The 21879-nt window shown below is 38.5% G+C and overlaps 1 protein-coding gene and 1 non-coding gene across 2 annotated transcripts; both read right to left on the bottom strand.

The window, feature by feature from the left end:
* Window positions 1–18591: 18591 nt before the first annotated feature.
* LOC133745655 (cleavage and polyadenylation specificity factor subunit 3-I-like) lies at window positions 18592–21698 on the bottom strand. Its single transcript, XM_062173761.1, has 4 exons — window positions 21357–21698; window positions 21208–21253; window positions 20964–21113; window positions 18592–20335 (listed from the first exon to the last, which is right to left on the bottom strand). The coding sequence occupies exons 1-4, from the start codon at window positions 21602–21604 to the stop codon at window positions 18701–18703; spliced, it is 2079 nt and encodes a 692-aa protein (XP_062029745.1). The 5' UTR covers window positions 21605–21698; the 3' UTR covers window positions 18592–18700.
* Window positions 21699–21805: 107 nt separating this feature from the next.
* Window positions 21806–21879, bottom strand: TRNAR-UCG (transfer RNA arginine (anticodon UCG)). Its single transcript has one exon. It is a non-coding gene; the product is annotated as a tRNA-Arg (tRNA).

Here is a 21879-nt window from a genome sequence, read left to right as displayed (position 1 = left end):
CCCGACTCGAATTCCGGTCGCCGATCCGATGTGCGGGTCGCCTCGTCGAACGGTACAAGAACGATCGGGTTTCGGACCCAGAGAATCGTACCCGGAAATGCCCGAGGAGGCCGATTGCAGTTACTATCTCAGGACTGGGATTTGTGGTTGCGGCTCGAGGTGTCGGTACATCACCCCCGTGATCATATTGCGGTAAATTCTTGTTGAACTACCCCCTTTTTTCACTGCTTCAATTGGTTCTGTTTAAGGCCTGATTAGATTGTTTTCGCCTGATTCCGAATGTGCTTGTTTGGTTTTCTATTCTGTTTTGGTTTGATCTTGTCTGTTAGTATGCAGATTTGATCACGTTTGCTTGTGATATTGATGTAATTTGATCACTAGTTCATTGGATTTTTAACTCATTGTGGGAGAAATGTTTTGAGTTTATGGGTTTTTTTTAGGGTGGTTAATAAGATCTGTGTAGTTGATGGCTTCGTTTCTTGATCTGCAGCTCATGGGGTTCAAGAACCCTCTGTGTTCGTTGACCGCCTTTGCTCCAGTTGACCATGCGGTGGAGAATCCTCTACCGGACCCGTCGATCTTTCTACGACACTCGTTGATGGGTATCTTGAGCGTGTCGGAATGCATCTTGGTAAGATGGTTGTCGAGAGAGAGAGAGAGAGAGAGAGAGAGAGAGAGAGAGAGAGGGAAAAAAAAAAAAAAAAAGGAAGTGAGAGAGAGGATAGAAAAAAAAGAGGAAGTGAGAGAGAGGATAGAAAAAAAAGAAAAGAAAAAAAAAAAGTGAGGGTAAAATGGTCATTTTGGACCAAATTGTGTGAGATTTGAATGTATAGGGAGTTATTTGTTAAAATTATGATACGAGGGACTGAACTGTCGACTCCCCAAAAGTTGAGGGAGTGACCAGTAATTTGCCCTTTTTTAAAACTCAATTTTGATGGTTCTATTCGAAATAATAATCAAGGTGCTGCAGGTTGAAATGATCAGGGTTTGATTGTTTTGGCCTCTTCTAAACGGCTTGGTTATTCAAATGTCCTTGTGGCGGAAGCTTTAGCACTCAAAGCAGGATTACAAGCGGTTGCTATTCATGGCTTTTCTAAAATTCAAGTTGAAGACAATTCCAAAATTTTAATCGATCGCGTATCAATAATAAGACTACAGTTCCTTGGAAGCTTTCGTATGCTAGTTTCTGATATCAAGATTTCGGCAGCACAGTTCTCGGCTATTGAATTCAAGCACGTTTGGCATGAGGAGAATTTTGTTACTAATGCTCTTGCTAATTTGGGTCACAACACAGATATAGCTAGTTGGACTTCCGGTCTCCCTCTCAATGTCCTTAATGCTTTCAATTTTGATTTCCATGATCTAGGTTGTGTTAGGGGTTTTTGTTAGTAATTTTTCTTTTCTCATCGAAAAAAAAAAAAGCAAGCACACTAATCTCTTACGGTGCGTTTACAAGATTTGAATGGAGTTGCGAAAGAAACAGTATGAATGTACGGCTATTTTTGGATTGTTTTAGGATGGAAAAGTTTGTTTCCTAGGAATATATGAGAGTTTCTTTTGGGTTATTAAAAATATGAGGGGATTTATAGTATGAAAAATTGATTCGTGGTAAAAAAAATTATTCCAAAGGAGCCATTCTTGACATACAATTTTCATTCTTCTTTAGGTTAGAAAGAGCAACTCCAATAGCTTCCCTATAATTTCTGTATTATAGGGAAACAAAAGTCAAAGCTTTAGACTCTTTTTCTTCTCAACTCCAACGAATTTCCTATTTTACAGCAATCTCTAAAATCTCTACAATTCTTCCTTAAAATTTTAGATATTGCTATAAATTTAGGGAATTTGGTTTTCTCTTTCCTCACTATCCCTAAAATAGGGATAATTATAGAGAATCTGTTAGAGTATGTTCATTTTTCCCTAAAATAGATAAAAAATAAAAATATTGGGAAACTATTGGAGTTGCTCTAAACCTAGGATTGGAAAGGAATGCGAGTGATTCTCTTATCTCCCACCAACATTTCATGTAACTGATGTAAGTAAACAACACCATAGATCTACGATGTTACTTTAGTATTTGTCAAGTTCGGAAAGTAGTAGGGAGTGTACCGATTTGAGAGAGTCAATAGGGTCCTAGGACTGATCCTAATAAATCTTCAAAATAGAAGAGTATGGCTAAGGTTGGTGTGTACAGGCTAAAGACCCTCTAACGCTCAAATAAGTTCAATAACAATTTTGACAGCGTAAATATGTTATTAGAAAATTTGTACATAATTTGGGGGGTTTGGCCCCCTATTTATGGGTGTTTGGTCTTTCATTGATGTGGAACTGTGGAAGTCCTACTAAAGCCTATTTCTTGATGAGATGTTTGGTCAAGTTCACCGACCCGAGAGATGGGTTTCTCAACGGTAGATGAGCAATTCTGTGCGATATGTAGCAGCATTAGAAGGTACAATAGTAACACAACGTTTTTGGCTATATATATTGTATACATTTTCTAATTTTCAATTAGGTGTCAGAATTCATAAGCTCCTGTCACGCCCCGATTTTCAAGCACAATTAATAAACAAATGTACAACACAAATACTCCGGGCGTGATGGTTCCGACATCAATACAAAACACTAGGAAAATTTTTCTTTAAAGAACAGCAGGTAAAGATGTCCAGAACCCACAATGTCAATACAGACTCATTCTTTAGAGTCATATATTACATTACACTAAGTTTACAAATTAAACTGAATCAACAATCCAATAAGTAAACGCACCACACTCATTACACAGCGGAAGACTATCAAGTTTCTAAACCTATAACTGCAACAGTAGGATACCTCCCAGCTCCAATCACGTTCACCCTAACCTGCAGGATAGACCCATACACCATTGAATAGTGCACCGGGTTGAAACAACAAACCCGGTAAGCTTATGAAAGCTTGTGTGAGTAAACTCAAAACAACCAAACTGAAACACATGTTTAACCATCTCAACCTAACAAAATCGATATGCAATTATCATAACAAAAATATCAAGTTCATATCATATCATATCATGCTCACGTTCGTTAATTCAAAATCTAAAACCCACATGCTCTGACTCTCAAGTGATGCATTTAATTTTACGAAGGTTCAACTAAACAATCCACTCAAGTAACGTTTTAAAACATAAAAAACTCCAATAATCCAATATCATTCTCCATTTATCTCAACCGAATAATTGTCACCCCAGTGACCTTTCAAAAACATTGAAGTCTCAACAACCACTTCTCGAAAAATGTAAAGCACTTATAATTCAAAATAAGTAAAAAGTAATCCCTGCATGTGAATTAGGTCAGGAGATCACATCAAAAGCACATCAAGCAAATCATAGTAATCCCTGCATATCGTTTTTTTTTTTTTGAAGTAAAGATGAAATTGTATTAATGATTCATACGATTACAATCGTACTGTAGGGCATCCAGAACAGACTCTGGAGCTTGAAAGAACCATTCCATATGAATGTCAGAATCAAAACCAAGACCTGCTAATCTTTGAGCAACATGGTTAGCAGTTCTATAAGTATGATGAACACCTATAGACTGCAATTCACCTAGCAAACCTTGGATATCTTCAACAATAGTTCCCAAAGAAGATAAATCTTGGTCCTCTTCTGTCACAGCCTTAACAGCCTCTAAACAATCACTCATTAAAGCAATATTGGATAAACCAAGTGTCTGGATGATCTCCAACCCAGATTTAATAGCAAGCAACTCAGTATGATAAGCAGAAGACACATTAGGCACCCTATACGCAAAGCCAGCAATAAACTCACCCTTCTCATTATACGCAGAACACCTCCTATGCCTCCACGTTGTAATGAAGAAACATAAGCACCATCAACGTTCAAGCACAACATACCAACCATGGGAGGGGACCAGTATGTTGTAGCTTTTGTCCTCTTGGAAGTTACCGGTGTCATGCTTCTGTTAGCTTGAAGAAACTCTTCATACCAAGCCATATTACAAGCAACAATTACTGGTGCTTGTTTAACATTATCATTCCATAGTTTATCATTTCTGTTCTTCCAAAGCCCCCATAGAATCATCAGCAACTTAGAAAAAATTTCTGATGAGAGACTGGAAGCCTGTTCTAGTAACCATTCCTTGAAAATAAAAGGAGTAATAGGAACCTGAATGGAAAAAGGAGGAGCTGCAAGGATTATCTGTGCAGTAGGACAACCACAAAGCACATGTCCAACACTCTCTAACTGGTGTGAACAAAGCAAACAACTCATATCACTAGTATAGCCCTTCCTGCTTAAAACTCTCTCTTGTTGGTAGCACATTGTGACATGCTCTCCAGATACAAATAGAAACCTTCCCGGGGATATTAGCTTTCCATAATGTCTTCCAAAGAGTACTGAAAGGGTCACCAAGAGAGGAAGAAGCAAAGAAATCCCCCATCACCATATTCCTAGCTACAAAATAGGCAAATTTAGTAGAAAACCTGCCTTTCTTCTCAAACTTCCAACTCAGGCGATCTCTCCTATCTCTGCTACTGAGAGGAATACACAAAATGGCATCAACAACTTCCTGAGAAAAGAGAGGTTGCAGAATATTCAACCGCCAACTCCTAGTAGCTGCATCAAACAAAGAAGAGACAGAATCAATGTCACAAGCAAACGGTCTGCGCAAGTGATGATGAGAAATGTTTAGAATCCACTTATCATTCCAAACATTGATTGAGGTGCCCGTGCCAACCTGCCAAAGTAAACCAGCCTGAAGCACAGTTCTAGCTTCCATAATACTTCTCCATGCAAAGGAAGGGGAATCCCCCATATCCGCATCCATAAAAGAACCAGTTGGAAAGTATCTAGCCTTAAGCAATTGAGACAATAATAATGAGTTAGGATTAGTGATTAGCCTCCACCCCTGTTTTGCAAGCATAGATAAATTATGGGCATGCAGATTCTTGAAGCCTAGACTTCCCTCACTTTTAGACAGACACATCATTTCCCAAGACCTCCAGTGAATTTTGCAATTAGAATCTGAACCTCCCCAAAAGAATTGAGCACAAAGTTGATGCAAATCGTCACAGAGACCTTTAGGAAGCATATAACAACTCATAACATAAGTTGGAATAACTTGAGCCACAGCCTTAATTAGAATCTCCTTACCAGCAGAACTCAAGATTTTGGTGCGCCAGCTGATCAGCTTCTTTGTCAGTCTTTCCTTTAAGTAAGAGAAAATTGCTGTTTTTGATTTCCCAACATGAAGGGGTAGCCCTAGATATCTGCCACATTGCACCCCTAAAATAGAAGCTAAAGTACCTTTGACATCAGGATGCACATTCTTACTGAAAACAACACTGCTTTTATCCAGGTTAATCTTTTGACCAGAAGCACGCTCGTAAACATTCAGGATGGACTTGAGGGTAGCACATTCTGAAACAGATGCTTCCCCAAATAGAAAACTATCATCTGCAAATAACAAATGATGAACAACTGGGGCCCCAGGACTCATACGCAACCCTTTCAGTGATCCCTGAGAGACTGCATGAGAAATAAGAGAAGAAAGGCCTTCAACACACAAAATGAATAAGTATGGAGAGAGAGGGTCCCCTTGTCTAATTCCTCTGGATGGAGTAATGTAACCTGTAGGTGTACCATGTAAAAGAATAGAATAGCGCACTGTTCTAATAGAACATAGAACAATATCAATCCACTTCTGCGCAAAACCCATCTTAGATAAAATAGCAGTCAGAAAAGTCCACTCCAATCTATCATAAGCTTTACTGATATCTAACTTGAGAGAGAAGAAACCCTCATTCTGATACCGAAGCTTATGCATAAAATGAGAAACCTCAGAGGCAACCAAAGTGTTATCAGATATCAAACGACCTGGAACAAAGGCACTTTGAAGAGGGGAGATGATTCCAGGTAGTAAGACTTTCAATCTGTTAGCAAGAACCTGAGAAGCAATTTTATACACCATTACATAGAGCAATAGGCCTAAAATCAGCTGCAATCTTAAGCTCTTTAATTTTTGGAATAAGAGTCAAATGAGTAAAATTTCTCTCAGAATCCAGAATACCTGTGTTTAAAAAAGTTTTCACCGCTAAACACACATCATGCTGAACAATAGCCCAGTGTTTCTGGAAAAAAGCAGGAGATATACCATCAGGTCCTGGTGATTTTGATGGATGCATTTGAAACAAAGCCTTCTTAATTTCCGCATCTGAATATGCAGCTAATAGAGAAGAATTCATATCATTATCAACACATGGTTGAATTTGTTCAAGAACTACCTCCAAAGCTGCAGAATCAGAACCCTCTGAGCGAAAGATATTTTCATAATAATCAACAAAAATTGAGGCTCTACCTGAGCAGGATCAGTTTGCCATTGCCCTGACAAATCAATGATACCGACCACCTTATTACGACTACGTCTGTTAGAAGCTTTCCTGTGGAAAAAAGCTGAATTACGGTCCCCCTCTTACAACCATAATACTCTAGACCGCTGGCGCCAATAAGCTTCTTCCAAGGATAGAAGTTCGTTATACCTAAATTGAAGAGCTTTTTGTTGTTCAAAGTGAGAAGGATCAAATGGAAGTTTCATCAACATATCCATCTTAGATTGCAAAAGAAACATCTCCGTTTTCCTCTGCCGAAAAGTTCCCGCATCCCATTCCATCAGAAGTTTACCTGTTGAACCAATTTTCAATCCAACTTGCTTCAGAGGTTCACCAACAGAGGGAATGGACCATCCTTTCTGAATAACAGCAGCACATTCTTCATGTTGCATCCACATATTCTCGAACCTAAAATGCCTAGACCTTGGCACTCTGACAACCAGTGCAGCAGCTACCTCTACAACAATGGGATTATGATCTGACCTGTTAGGAGGCAGTGTGACAACCCTAGAATACGGATAGAGTGCACACCAATTATGAGTGCAACAACTCTGGTCCAAACGTTCCTTCGTATAACGGTTCGCCCAGGTAAAGCGAGAACCCACGAAACCCATATCCTCCAGATTACAGTCGGCCAAAGCTTCCCGAAACATTGTCATCAGAACTGTTCTCCGCTGTGGGCCGCCCGATTTGTCATCTACACATAGAATCTCATTGAAGTCACCGGCAATCAACCACGGCAGATTCACTTGTGAAGCTAGAGTTCGTAATAGGTCCCATGTCTGAACCCTATCACCATGAGCAGCAAAGCCATAGATGTCGATGAACCGCCACCCTCCGACGATGCCCGGAGACGTAACCACAGTATCGATATGGTGTGCTGAGTAAGTACGCAGATTGACTTTCGCGTCTGACGACCAGAAGTGGGCTAGACCTCTTGAACCCTTCTTTTTGGGATAACAGATGCATCCAGCAAAACCCATTTCGACTCTCAGATCCTCGAGAAGCCCCGGTCCGACCAAAGTTTCCGAGAGGAAGACTAGACTAGGGTTGACTTTACGAACCATCGAAACCAAAGCTCTCTGTGTTTCCGTGTTAACCAGGCCACGACAATTCCAATTAAGGATCTTGAACTGCTGCATTGAAACAGATGCTGAAGCCACCGAAAAATTGGACAGAACCGGCAATGGAGGTACAGTGCAGGCGCACTACGTAGCAGGTGCAGTCCGTCGTGGAAAGAGACAGAAAGCAGAGGATGATGCATAAGCAGAAGCGTCTGGATATTATGACAGCAGGATGCCGCCGGGATAGCACTGCGACCACCGGAGGCGGAGCCGCAAATAATGACGGGCAGAGGCCCGACCTAGGGTTTTCTGGAACGATATGTGAGGCGCGTTCAAAATTATGATTAATTCATTACTCTATTCCCTGCATATCGTTTAGTTAAGGAGATTACATTAAAAACCATTCAATTCAGAAAACAATAATCCCTGCATATAATTTAGTTCAGGAGATTACGAAAGAAAACAAGCAAGTCAATAATAGAAATAAACTATAAGTCAATACCATTTATCTACTAATAACACCAAACACCACATCAACAATCTCAAACATCAATCACTCATCAATAATCCATAACCTTTTCATAACAATCACCACATCAATTATCACCACCTTGGTACTACTGTATAGATTATCACCACCTTAGTCATCGCCACTTTGGCACTACTGTATTGATTATTACCACATTGGTCACCACCTTGGCTACTGTATGGATTATCACCACATTGGTCACAACCTTGGTTATCATCACATGATATATAAATGCACCACTCTCAAAACAATATCGAAAACCTTTTCAAAATATTGTTTTGACACCTCAACATTTTCACAAATCGTACATATTCCATCCAAAACATAAATCTAACAACACTGTCATTTCCCTTTTTAAATTCATTTATTTTCTTCAAAATCACCTCTCAATCCGATAGTGATAAAATCACGCAAAACAATGTTTCCAAACAATTCCAACTATATTTCACAATCTACTCAAACTGAAAATCATTTGTAACAAATCATTGTTTTTACTTACCCATGAACCGTTGACGATCTAGTTCATATAATTTAAAAACAAATATTTATTTTGCGACAAATATGATTTTACAGCTACCAATTTATTCTACTAACTATCACTCAACTAATTTATCACCCAAAACAATGTGAGATTTACTCACCTCAAAATCTTGCTACGTCTTCACACATAACCGAGACAAGCATAGAATCATCAAACTCCGTTCAATCACCTAATCACATCAAGATCATACTCAATACGACACAAAGTACACAAGCATTTAAATTCGAAATACGTGAACTATAAATCAATTAATACGTCAATCGAGGAAAAACTTCGTCCAAGACCACTCAAGGTCTCCGGAATACTTATACGATCAATATATCAAAGCTACAAGTCGATCGAACGGCCGGATCCTCACGGATCAAAAACCGATTGAACCGAAAACGTTAAAACTCTAACATGCTCATACGATCTCCAAAAATTACAAACTATATATCAAAATGCTCGTATCGACCAGTAGATCGCAATTAGGGATAGAAATTGTCGTTGGGGTGGTTGGAAGCCGCCGGAAAACGCCGCCACAGACGGTGCTAGGGCTGCCGCCGACCTCCAAATTGGGCGGCGAGACCTATGCCAAACTCTTACTCTCAACGTGTACATCAACATTCATAACTAGCACAAAGTCTGAATCAAAGCCATTTGGCCGGAATTCACCTCGAAAGATTTGAAATCCGATGAACCCTAGAATCCCAATCTTCAAAATTCGATCTCCACAAGTTGAATCGTTCCACCTTAGGAGAAAGCTTCTACGTCCTCTGGGTCCAAAAGCCCCTAAGAATCGCCGCCTGAGGTGGCCGGAAACGTGAGTTCCGACGAGGTCCTCGATTTGCAGCGCCGTCCACGACTCGACCCATGTTAGGATCAAAATCCATAAAAGGAAATAGAAGAAGTAAATTGCAGAAAATGAAAGGAAATAAGCTAAACAATATTCATATTCATCGATGCCTCAAAAGGATGGAATACAGAGAATATAAGCTGGATGATATTGTCCTTGACACTATAGTAGATCAACATGTGTACCAGGACCATTAAAACAATTGTAAATGGGTTCAGTACTTATGGGCTTATGCATAACTATTGGGCTAGTACACAAAAGGAGTCCAAGTTGAAGGAATGATCTGCGCATTGTGATCCTAACAATCCTCCCCCCTTAAAAGAAGGCATGTCCTCATGCCTTGGTAAGGAGCACCATAAACCGCAGGTTGTAGTAGCTCTTGTATCTGTATGCTAGCCAAGAGTATTGGTATGGTAATAGCCTGTGAGTAGAAAGAGTAACAACTTCTTAGTAGAAAGAGCATGTGTCGCAGCAATTGTCTACTTGTTACATCCGAACTGGTGCCATTATACTGAACACTATCAACATCAGTGGATGATGTTTTTGTGCCTGGAGGAGGAAAAAAGGAGTAAGGCAAAGAGAATGGAACAAGTAGCACTCCGATTGGTGGCCGAAAGTCGGTTGCTCGATTCTGCCTCGAAGAGAGAGAAAGGAGCTTGGGTTTCCGTTTTTGGAAATCTAAATATTTTCTGATTTTTTTTTTCCAATTTTTCCTATATATCTCAAAATTTAAACTTTTTCTGATGGCCATAACTTCTTCGTACAAATTTCGATTTTCGCGTTCCGTATATGCACGAACTCGTATCGATGCGTTCTACGACTTTTGTGAAGGAAGTTTTTAGAGTCCTAACGTATAAAAAGTCAACCCTTGAATCGAAGCATTCTGAGCGAATAATTGTCCGAAATACTTCCACCTCATCCTCGAACTACGTACTCATACCAACAACTCTGGAAAATTCTCAGAAAATAATAACGAATTCTCAGGGTATTACAGCTCCCATTCATGTGTAGATTATGTGTCACAAACTCATTTATTTCTTCCCAATTTATATATTCATGTATTCATCTCATTTCCTTACTTAGAAGCAAATGATTTGTAGATTTCTCATGTATACCTTAATTACTCCTATATGTAAGTTCATGCATAAAGGTTGTTTTTAGATAGTGGGTGAACTGTATTCATGTGCATGCATAAGGAGTCACGACTTTGACTCCTTGTAGCCTTGAACTTCTTTAACTGCTTATGCAAACTCCAATTAAAACCAAATGCTCGACCCTTCTTAGGTTTGCAACTCAGATGGATCGAATCAGAAATGAATGTTTTAATTCCAATTTAAAAATTTTTGGAAGTGAATTTATTGTTCCAATTCTAGTTTCAAAATTTTTTTTTGGATCGGATCGAATTAGATTAGAACTTTTGAAATATTCAGATATATAGAATCTTTTTGGAGTTTTCGGTATCGATATTATTTTGGAATTCCATAATAAATAGTAAATCTATAACTTCTTTCAAGGGAGCTTCTAGTCATACCTCCAAAATTGGCATTTACACCTCTCCACTTGATAAACCTCCAACTTACTTTTACATATTGATTATATACTATCTACACCTCCCTAATTTTCCCACAATACCCTTCATCCAATAAAATCAATAAAAGCTTCTTTTTTTTTAATTACATGTATTATAAATGTGTGTTGCTAAATGAACCCAAACAAACATCTTAACACACCTAGCTAAATTTTTTATTATCATTCATTTCCAACTTGATAGACATCCAATGTCCTCTCCTATTTTTCTAAACCCTATTATTCAAAACCTCTAACAATACCCAGCATCCTCTCCTACATTGAGAGACACCCATGTTTTATATTTCACATGGTTTGAACAGATTATTGAACTTCCATTGGTGATATCATCTTTTGGAGCATTGTTGTTCAATAGGGTCGCAAAAAAATTTGATTTTGTGAGATAAAGATTCTCCATTATAACATACCCGGTAGGAAATTAAAGCAAAGCCATGGATCTTCGTTGTCTTTATTTCTCAGTATGAATGAATTAATGGCAAGAAGAAAAGATCAATTAAAGGTCCAATTGATCCAAAGAAAGTAACTGGCCGTAGTAGCATGACCTATAATTGTAGAGATATATGTTAAGGAACCCATGGGAGATTACGCAAGAAACATCATCTCGATCCACAAGGTCAAGAACGAAGTAAGTGACGTCTTCCATAGATTTTTGATGTATATTTTAGGATTTATGGTGGAGGAGAAGGTTTTCTCCAAATTGAAGACAACATATTGTTCGTGGAGGTAAGAAGAGACTTTTTTTTTTCTTCTCTCTCTTTTGTGTCTTTATTGGTAATTTAATATGAGTTGACAAAGTCAACTATCACTTGGAAAAAGAGAGAGGTCCAAGTGCCAATTTTGGAGGTATGAATAGAAGCTCCCTTCTTTCAAAAGACATTTTTTTTTTTCAAATTTTCTCACTGTTTTTATTTTCTTATGTTATGTTGATTTGATCCTCCCTATATATGAGGCCCGTTCTAGAGAGGACTTCTTTACTTTAAGAATTTGAGAATATTTACTATTTTACACTAGTATACCTAGTTCAATGATTTCAACCGTTGATCTTTTAAGATTCCTATGCAAGAATTCTTTCTACAAAAGATCAACCAAATCCATAATCACTTGATCATTCAAAATTGTGTAAACAAATGTAGTCTGTTAGATAAAATTAAAATGAACATTGTGCTAATCAAATGGTTAAACATTTTCCGATTTGACTAATTTTTTGTAGAATTCATATGTGTGTATGTAACTAGAGAATGAACAATTTAGATTATTAAACTACATCCTCACATATCCTCACATTTCAAGTTTAAGGTTATATATATATATATATATATATATATATGTGAGCTTTGATACAACCATAGCATCTGAGGAAAAGAAAGCGAGTCCTAGATTCCAAAAGAGCTATTTCGCATCTATTATTCTTGAGAATATGAAGCTTGTTTACATAAGGTCATAAAGAGGAGCTTAATGGAGAAGTTATTGAAGCAGCCTGATCATTCGGAAAGCAAGGTACTGGGGAATTTTGTGAGAGTGAAAAATAAGCCCCTAGACTACTTTATGAGAAATACTTACCATACTCACCAACTTTCACGAGCTACAGGTATTGTGTGTGCTGGGCAGTCAATATATGCGATGATATATATATATATATATATATATATATATATATATATATATATATGGACCATTTAGTGAGGGATACTTTTATTTGGCCATTTTAAGGGATTCCTTGTGGGTTCCACTTTTCAATCGCATTTCAGTTTCTCGATCGTTAGTTTTTAGGTCCTAATGTATAGATTGCTTCTGCAAATTTTCAATGAAATTGATGACCATTAAGGTATCGAACTATATTAAATTCAATGGACGAACAGAATCTGTCCAACCTGAACCATGTTTATTATTGTAATTCGTAGTTATGAATGCCTTAACGATCATCAATTTGGCTGAAAATATCACCAATTCAGGAAGAATATGCTCCTGTTATATTTGCTCAGGATACCGTTGCGCATGTCATTTTTTTCGATATGTTGTCTGAGAATGTATTTTCTTTTCTAGATTCTGTTTCTTCATTTTCAACTTGTCATAATTCATTTCTCAACTATATAGTAGATCCTGCTAAAGCTGGTACCATTTTAATCAAAACAATATCCAATCTCAAATCTATTAACGAAATTTTAGCATTATTATTGTGGAAAAATTGATCTGAATGTTTAACTAATAGTTTATAGATTAGCTCTCTAACATTTTCAATATTGTCTCACAAGTCACAACTCGTCACGCCCCGAATTTTGAATAAAGGAATTCAAATCCGAAACACGAGAACAAACAATCACAAGAAGACTCTTAGAAAAATTTTCAAATAAACTAAGCAACAAACAAACTGAACTCACAATGTCAATACCGACTCGTTCTTTAGAGTCACATATTACATTACAATAGTTTACAAATTAAACTGAATATCAATTCAACGTGTAACCACTCTCACCAACTCACTACACAGCGGAAGACTACAAGTATAAGCGCCCTTCTACACCCACGTGATGGAAAGTCCACCTCAGCTTCGATAACGATCACCCGATATTCTAACATGCACAATAAACCCTACACCATAGAATAGTGCACCGGGATTGAACAAAACAAACCCGGTAAAATTTGAAGGTTACAGTGGTAACCTGGATTTCTATTCTGAGGACCGAAAGGTCTGAAGTTTGAAGGTTACAGTGGTAACCTGGATTTCTATTCTGAGGACCGAAGGGTCTGAAGTTTGGTCGTAAGGTTGAACCTCGGCAGAGGTGACAGGTTCGATTCAGTTGAGCTCGAGTCTGTCGTAGTTCAGGGAAGGTTTTTGGGGTTTTTCGTTTGTGTTTACGTGAGATTTGGATTTCTATGAATTCTATTGTTGATTTAATTGTAATCTCCTGAACTAAGTTATATGTAGGGATTACCGCTTTTTGTTTTGTTTGTTTTCATGTAAATTCCTGAACTAAACTCTATGCAGGGATTTATATGATTTCTTTTGTTTGTCTTCATGTAAATTCCTGAACTAAACTCTATGCAGGGATTTATATGATTTCTATTGTTTTCTTTAATTGTAATCTCCTGAACTAAAATTCGACGCAGGGATTACTATAATTTGAATTGGGTGACTTTGGTGATCTCCTGAACTAAACGTTCGATGCAGGGATTACTAATTGTTATCTTGTGTGATTGTATGTTTGGTTGTGTTTGTGATCTTAAATATTGTTGCTTTAATTATCTCACGAGCTGAGAAATTATAAGCATGAGTGACGTGAGTCACTTTAATTGAGTTTACTCATACGGGCTGAAAATTTTACCGGGTTTGTTTTGTTCAATCCCGGTGCACTATTCTATGGTGTAGGGTTTATTGTGCATGTTAGAATATCGGGTGATCGTTATCGAAGCTGAGGTGGACTTTCCGTCACGTGGGTGTAGAAGGGCGCTTATACTTGTAATCTTCCGCTGTGTAGTGAGTTGGTGAGAGTGGTTACACGTTGAATTGATATTCAGTTTAATTTGTAAACTATTGTAATGTAATATGTGACTCTAAAGAACGAGTCGGTATTGACATTGTGAGTTCAGTTTGTTTGTTGCTTAGTTTATTTGAAAATTTTTCTAAGAGTCTTCTTGTGATTGTTTGTTCTCGTGTTTCGGATTTGAATTCCTTTATTCAAAATTCGGGGCGTGACAAGTTGTGACTTGTGAGACAATATTGAAAATGTTAGAGAGCTAATCTATAAACTATTAGTTAAACATTCAGATCAATTTTTCCACAACAATAATGCTAAAATTTCGTTAATAGATTTGAGATTGGATATTGTTTTGATTAAAATGGTACCATCTTTAGCAGGATCTACTATATAATTGAGAAATGAATTATGACAAGTTGAAAATGAAGAAACAGAATCTAGAAAAGAAAATACATTCTCAGACAACATATCGAAAAAAATGACATGCGCAACGGTATCCTGAGCAAATATAACAGGAGCATATTCTTCCTGAATTGGAGATGGCTCCAGCACTTTTGTGGCAGTCATTCTTTTGGACTTGGTTGTGTTTGAGGGTGTCCATTCTCTTGATAGTCCAGCCTTGTTGCTTCTCAAATTTTTTTTTTTTCCGAGTGGACCACCCTTACAGCATATGACACGCCACTTGTATGAGGTCTCTCAAAAGTAGTTCTTTTTAGTTTACCTTGCAAAAGTTTTCTACATGAAACACGCAATCAAGCTGAAACGGCTGAACACGCGATTAAGCTTAAATGGCTAAACATGCGATCAAGCTGAATTGACTAAACACTAAACATCGCTACATGCATTGCCGCGACATGCTCTCTCCCTTATATAATATCACCATGATTTATCTCTCTATTGTACAATATCGCCATGATTTACCTCTTTCCAACACGCGATATCGCCGTGCATTATCTCTCTATTATACGATATCGCCATGATTTATCTCTCCAACACACGATATCGCCATGCGTGTCTCTCTATGATACGATATCGCCATATCTTATCTCTCCATTATACAATACCAACTCCATTATATGCCACGACATACCAACTCCATTATATGATTGTATGCCACGACATGCAGAACAAAAAGTTGTGACAAGCTTAACAACAGCGATATCCCCACGTACATTCCAGCCACTATCGGCTACATTCATTATGGCCAATATCGGCTTCACGCCAAAATTATTATTACTATCGCCATATGCAAAAATAAGCTGATATAGCCACGACTATCCCAGCAAACACCAAGTGTACCAAGTACACCTCATAGCGAGTGTTGAGACTAATATTGGCGATGTTTTTAGTGCATTTCTTCTACATTTTACTTAGTTATTTCCTTAACATTATCATTTCTAACTTATTTTGTGTTTTTAGGTAGTTTTGAGTCTAGAAATGGAAGACAATGAGTAAAGAGCACAGAAATGAGAAGAAATGGAGAAATGAAGTTTTCCCAGTCCTACCAGGAAAAGGAATCCCAGTTGAAGTAGGAATCCTGACTCAACTAGGAGTGAGCTCGGAAAAATGATGTTCGGAAATGAGAAATGATAGAGTCCCAGTTGGACTAGGAAACCTGATCACACTAGGAGACCTGGTGAGACTAGGAGATGCTGTGTCTTGAAGATGACTCAAGATAGCTCAAGAATGTTCTAGAAGAAGCAATGTGGCGTCATAATTAACATGGACTTTCGAATTGACCGATTTGAGAAGCCTGGCCCGAAGATTGAAGCATGTGACTTGCACATAAGTCTCTAGAATCATCTATGACATCTTGAGGAATTCTTGGCCCATTAATATTGATTTTTTCCGTGACATATAGAAGAAAATATCAAGGGAATTTCGGCAAGACCAATTTGGGATAGTTTTGGATTTCTATGGAAAAAAAAAATAAGGGAATAAATATTGAAATCGGATTCCTGATTCCATTCCACATACATGGAGGCCGAAATAGGGTCTAGGTACATGGAAGATTTCGGCTATGACAAAGGTGACTTGCTCTCCAATTCTCAAGGAATATTTTCATTGGTCGAATGATGCAGATGCAGAAGAAGAGAAATCCCAGGAAACCCTAGCCCTTGTCGTGCACTATATATATGGAGGTTTGTGAAGACATTCTACACACCACAAAATTCAGAATCAAAAGCCACAAACACTTCTCCTTCTCCTCCAAAGTTTCGGCAACCTCATCAACATCCAAAGTTCAAGGCCGTGAGCATCCTCCATCTCCATTCAAGCATCCTTGCCGTGATCCTCATCCATTCCACCACCTTTTGAAGCTTCTTGCGTTCTTGAAGATCAAAAAGTGTAACCATGAACACCTTTATATGCTTTCGGTTTTGTATTGAAAAACTATTTCGGGTTTTAATTAAATTGCGATTTGGTTTTATGTTTTTGGATTGTGATTTGCTATTTCTTTTGTGGATGAAGTGTTGATTTTAGTTATGTAGTTTTCGAATACTATGAAGCATGTTTTAGGTTTTAGGTTTTCAAAACAGAAAATTGTGATTTCTTAGGTGTTATGCATGATTGTTAATTTCAAGCTTCAATCCCATCTTTTTATGTGTTAGTTGATCTTTGGATGCATACTTTGATTGATGAGCATGTAATTGAATCCATATTAAGGTGCTATCATTCTAGTCTTTGATAATTAAAGTGGAAAACCTAAAATTACTTAGGTAAATTAACAATGAGTTTTGCATGCTTGATTAGCGTTCTAACATGTGTTCTTGACTTGAATTAATTTATCAAACTTCCATTGTGCTCTATGCGTTAAAAGTGTTTTTGTTAGTGATTAGCTACCACTAGTAATTGCATGCTTAATAGGGTTAGCTATGGTGTGTTCATCTAGTTAATTTAATTAAGGGAAGTAAAAAGAACTTTGTATGCGTTCATCTTTGTTCTTGATTGATTCTATGCTATGACATATTTTGATTCGTGATTTGATGTTTGAAACCTTGCCAGCATGTTAGTAGTAGTTAACTATATCTAATTTCGTTCCATTCATATAAATCTGCTTGATTATGTGTTTTGATGTGTCACATGTATATATGTAATTAGTTGTTAAATTAGAAATAAAAATCCTAAATCCCCTTACACGTAATTTTCGTAAATATTGTTTATAATATATAGTTTTGTTTTGTCTAACGTTTTATTTTTCAGGAATTAATAAGGCTCTAATCCCCGGTTGAGAACGATCCCTACTTATCTTTACTACATTGATAGGGTTTTAAATTGAGCACCAATTTTGTGCAGGTCAGCGAGCACAGGTGATGCCATATGCTAGCGGGATCCTAGTCCAAACCCTCTTTACCTAGGGACTCGGGGGACTTGGAGACTGGTCACCCTGGGGAAGAAACTCTCGCCAAGTGTCCAAAGAGTACTTGCGTCGTTTCTACTTGGAAAACAAAATCACCCCAGTCAAGACTCCTCTTAGCTGGGGACTTGGGGGATTGGGAATGGGGGTAGACACTGTACGGAAGTCAAGTGCCGAGAATGCTCGCCTTGCACTTTCGATATTTCTACCATGATGTAAAGTCCCCACCCAAGAGAACTCTTGACCTGGGACTTGGGGAACTTGTTGGTATATCGGAAGTACAAGACCCACTAGCCACTTAAAACAACGCCAATAACGCCCAGACATGATGCCGATGCTGATACCATACACTTGCAGTATCAGGTAAGCCACACCTAGGCCCACATTGGAAACAAAGGGGTGACAAGCCCTAACCCACACTATAAATACATGCCTCTCCTCTCATTCAAGGTAAGCCACCATTCTCCCCAGCTCTTCCCCCTAACCTCTGTTCATGGTTGACAAGTACAGGAACTCGGAGATGGAAGCTCTCATGATCATCCCGTTTCTTCCACAGAAACAGGTTTAATTTCCACATTTTGTATGTTTCGTATGTTTCCACATTTTCACTTTAGGAGGTAGCATCTGGCTAGTTTGTATGTTTCGTTTCTTTGTTTCTTCCGTTGTAAGTCGTAACCAAAACAAAACGAGAAAAAGAGTAGATTATGGACTTTACGAAAAAGAAGACAAGAAACAGAACGACACGACACTGCAAAAACGCATTAGTGAACTGTGAACAAATGAAACCCTGAAAGGAAACAGTTTCTGAAAAAAAAAAAAAAAGTATCACTAAAAAATAGTGTTACCATTCAGAATTCCTGTAAGTTGCTTACAACGCCTGAAAATTAACTCAGCTACAGAAACAAAGATATTGAAACACTACGGAAAAACAGCTAAGATGCAGAGAGAGAAATTGGCTTCACTGCACTTTGGATTCGACGAAATGCTGTCTTTACTCTATCCTTGAGGCCTTCATTTTCACTCTCTACGTCCCCACTCTGTTTATCAAGTTGTGCCACATTTCCATCAACACTGATCACCAACTTCCCATTTTCTCCAGGCTTCACATCCCCAAAGAGTGATACAAGAAGTGCATGAATGACCTTTTCTGTTTTCCTGCCATTCTCTTCCTCTGTCTTTATGTCCTCCGATTCGATGACTACCTTGGGGACTTCTCTGTTGATATTCAAAATTAGAGCTACGATAGAGTCTGACACCATGTCACTTATAGGATCTGACATCCAATGCAGTGAAACATGTTTATCTGTATCCTGCCTCACAGTCACTCGATCATGCACTTGCAACGTCGGCACTCCAGATTCCTCATCCACAGAAGATTCTACACTTTCATATATTTGCCTCAGCCGATGTTTTATCACCATGAAGCCAGTAGTATAAGGGATAGTAATACGTTGAGTGACATTTGCCGTGGACAGCTGTGAAAAAACATGAAGATCTTCAGAAGCCATTATCTGATAACTGAAACCTTTTTTTACCAGTAAACCGCTGACTTTTTCACCAACTTCCGGGGTCCTCTCAGCAAGCCTTCCAATAGCTTTAGCCATTTTTTGTGAGTTAAAATACATTTCAACAGACTGACAATTCTTTGGTGTGAGGATTTTTGTGTTGCGATCTCGAAACTGAGTCATGAGCTTCTCTTTCAGCCTTCCCATCTCATGAGCTTCTCCATGAACAAGGATTATGTTAGGAGGCCTCAGCTCCTCCAAAAATGCACTTGTCTGAACAGAGTCTGCATGAGCAGAGAATGAAATGTAATGGACCGACATGTTGAGCGGAGCGGCTAACCCATTCATAAGGGTAACCTCTTTCGGTTCATTGATGATTGTCTTAGCAAGTGTCCCCTCAACCACATAACCCGGAATCACACATGCATTTCTCTTATCAGAGCACCACATATCAAATAGCTGCCTTGACAGCCCGCTTTGAAGACCACCAGGGCTTGCCATCACGACCGATGGGCCTACATCTTTGAAATTCTCAATGCTCTTTAGTGGTGATATGTACTTGAAGATGAAGGGATTTGACTTCGCATTGCGGATCCTATCATTCATTGAAAGGGTGTATGTCTCATAGACAGACAAACATCTTTTTGCCAGTGGGGAAGCATAATATATAGGTATATTTTGGAGCTCTGGATGATTTGCCCAATACTCATCAAGGATCAGGAGAAGTTCTTGGGCACGGCCAAGTGCAAATGCAGGAATTAAGACACGACCCCCTCGAGAGAGGGCAGTGTGTATAGCTTCAGTGAATCGCTTCTCACGGATGTTTCGAGGTTGATGGTGCTGGACACCATATGTGGACTCAATAATGCATATATCAGGGGAGAACTGTGGGGTCTCAGCAGCACGGAGGTGTCGGTCTTCTTCACGTGAATAATCTCCAGTGTAGAGGACCCTAACACCAGCAATATCAACCATAAACATAGCAGCACCAAGGACATGACCTGCAGTGTAGCACCAAAACCGAATGCCCTCAACTTCTACTGTTTGGTGGAAATCAATAACCTACAATTACCAAGCAGCGTCAGACAAAAATCATTCATGTCTTGTTGTACTTAAAGGATCCAACAATAGATGTACCAAAAAATGGGTATAGCCATCAGTATACAGATTAATATTGTACTTGGGGGAAAAAGTGCAGAACAATGTAAAGATGGCAGTGAGAATTGAGAGTCCATTAATGAAGAACATTAATTTGGCCAAAAGAAAACTGAAAGACATATTAATCAACCAAACTAATGATATTTCTAAATGCCGTGCAGCAATGGATCAATGAACATCTAACTCAGATTCTCTTATTATTATTATTATTTTTAACAGTGGCATCTAACTCAGATTCTAAGAAACTTGTACTGGACAACTTAGTGGCACTTTGAGAATTTCATCGAGAGAACATACAACCCACAATGAAACTGAGCAACACTGGAAAATTGTATACTCCCAAAGGTGCAACACGGAAAAACAACAAGTCAAATTAATGGTTAATCTGTGATTAGTTATTCAGTTTTTCATTTTATGTACATGTATTTTGAGAGCTTTTATTGAAGACACCAAAAAAGCATAGGTTAGGTTATCGAGTTAGGAACATAACAGGGCTAAAACAAGAATACATAAATCAAAGGAAACAACAAACCTCAATTTTATCCATAGAAGCATTTATGTCCTGCTCATCGAACAACATATCTTCAACTGAAACTTTGCTGACTTTCACATAATCTGTCAAAAGCAACTTGTAGATAGCCTTGGTTGCATAAGTCATAAAGACTCGGCCTTTGAATGTGGTCTATCAAAAGATATACATACATACATTAATTTTCTGAAAGAAAATAAAACTAAAAAAGAGAGAGAGAGAGAGTGAGTATAAAACTTGTACGCACCTTCTCAAGGAAGTAAGGCAGGGATGCAGCATGATCCAAGTGAAAACTACAAGAAAAAAAAGAAAGTAAAACCTAATGTTAGTAAGGAGAGATGGTAGTGAAATGAGGACAAGATTCAATTGTGAATGCAATTGCAGAGGACATATTACTGGGTAATGAGAAGGACATCAATAGTGGAAGGATCAATCTCATCAAAGTAAGGGAGAGCAGCCATGCCGGAGTAAGCGGGATGGATGCCGCAATCAAACAAGACAGTTTTGCCCTTGTAGGACATGTAAACGCAAGAGCGACCCACTTCATTGCCGGCTCCTAATGGAGTCACGATCAGCTTATCTTCCTCTTTTGCCGCCGAAGACGATGATGCCTCGCGCCTCTTGACTCCCCCTGTGGAACCCATTTTTCTCTGTAACTCAAATCTCAAAACCCTAAGACACTCAGAAATTCAAAGAGAGCTAAAACCTAACGGCAATGAGGACCGAGGAAGAAGACAGCGAGAGGGGGGGGGGCCCCAATCGATAACTCGGAGTGGGCACGTGCTTCTCACGTGGGTAACCATTTTCTCAAACACAAAAAAAAAAATGATATGATTATAAAACATCGACCACAGTGGGAGTCGAACCCACGACCTTCTGATCCGAAGTCAGACGCGCTAATCCACTGCGCTATGCGGTC

This window comes from Rosa rugosa, chromosome 4, assembly GCF_958449725.1.
Source record: "Rosa rugosa chromosome 4, drRosRugo1.1, whole genome shotgun sequence".
Classification (NCBI taxonomy): Eukaryota; Viridiplantae; Streptophyta; class Magnoliopsida; order Rosales; family Rosaceae; genus Rosa; species Rosa rugosa.
The sequence above is the reverse complement of the archived record's forward strand: the minus strand, read 5'-3'. Positions and strand labels throughout refer to the sequence as shown.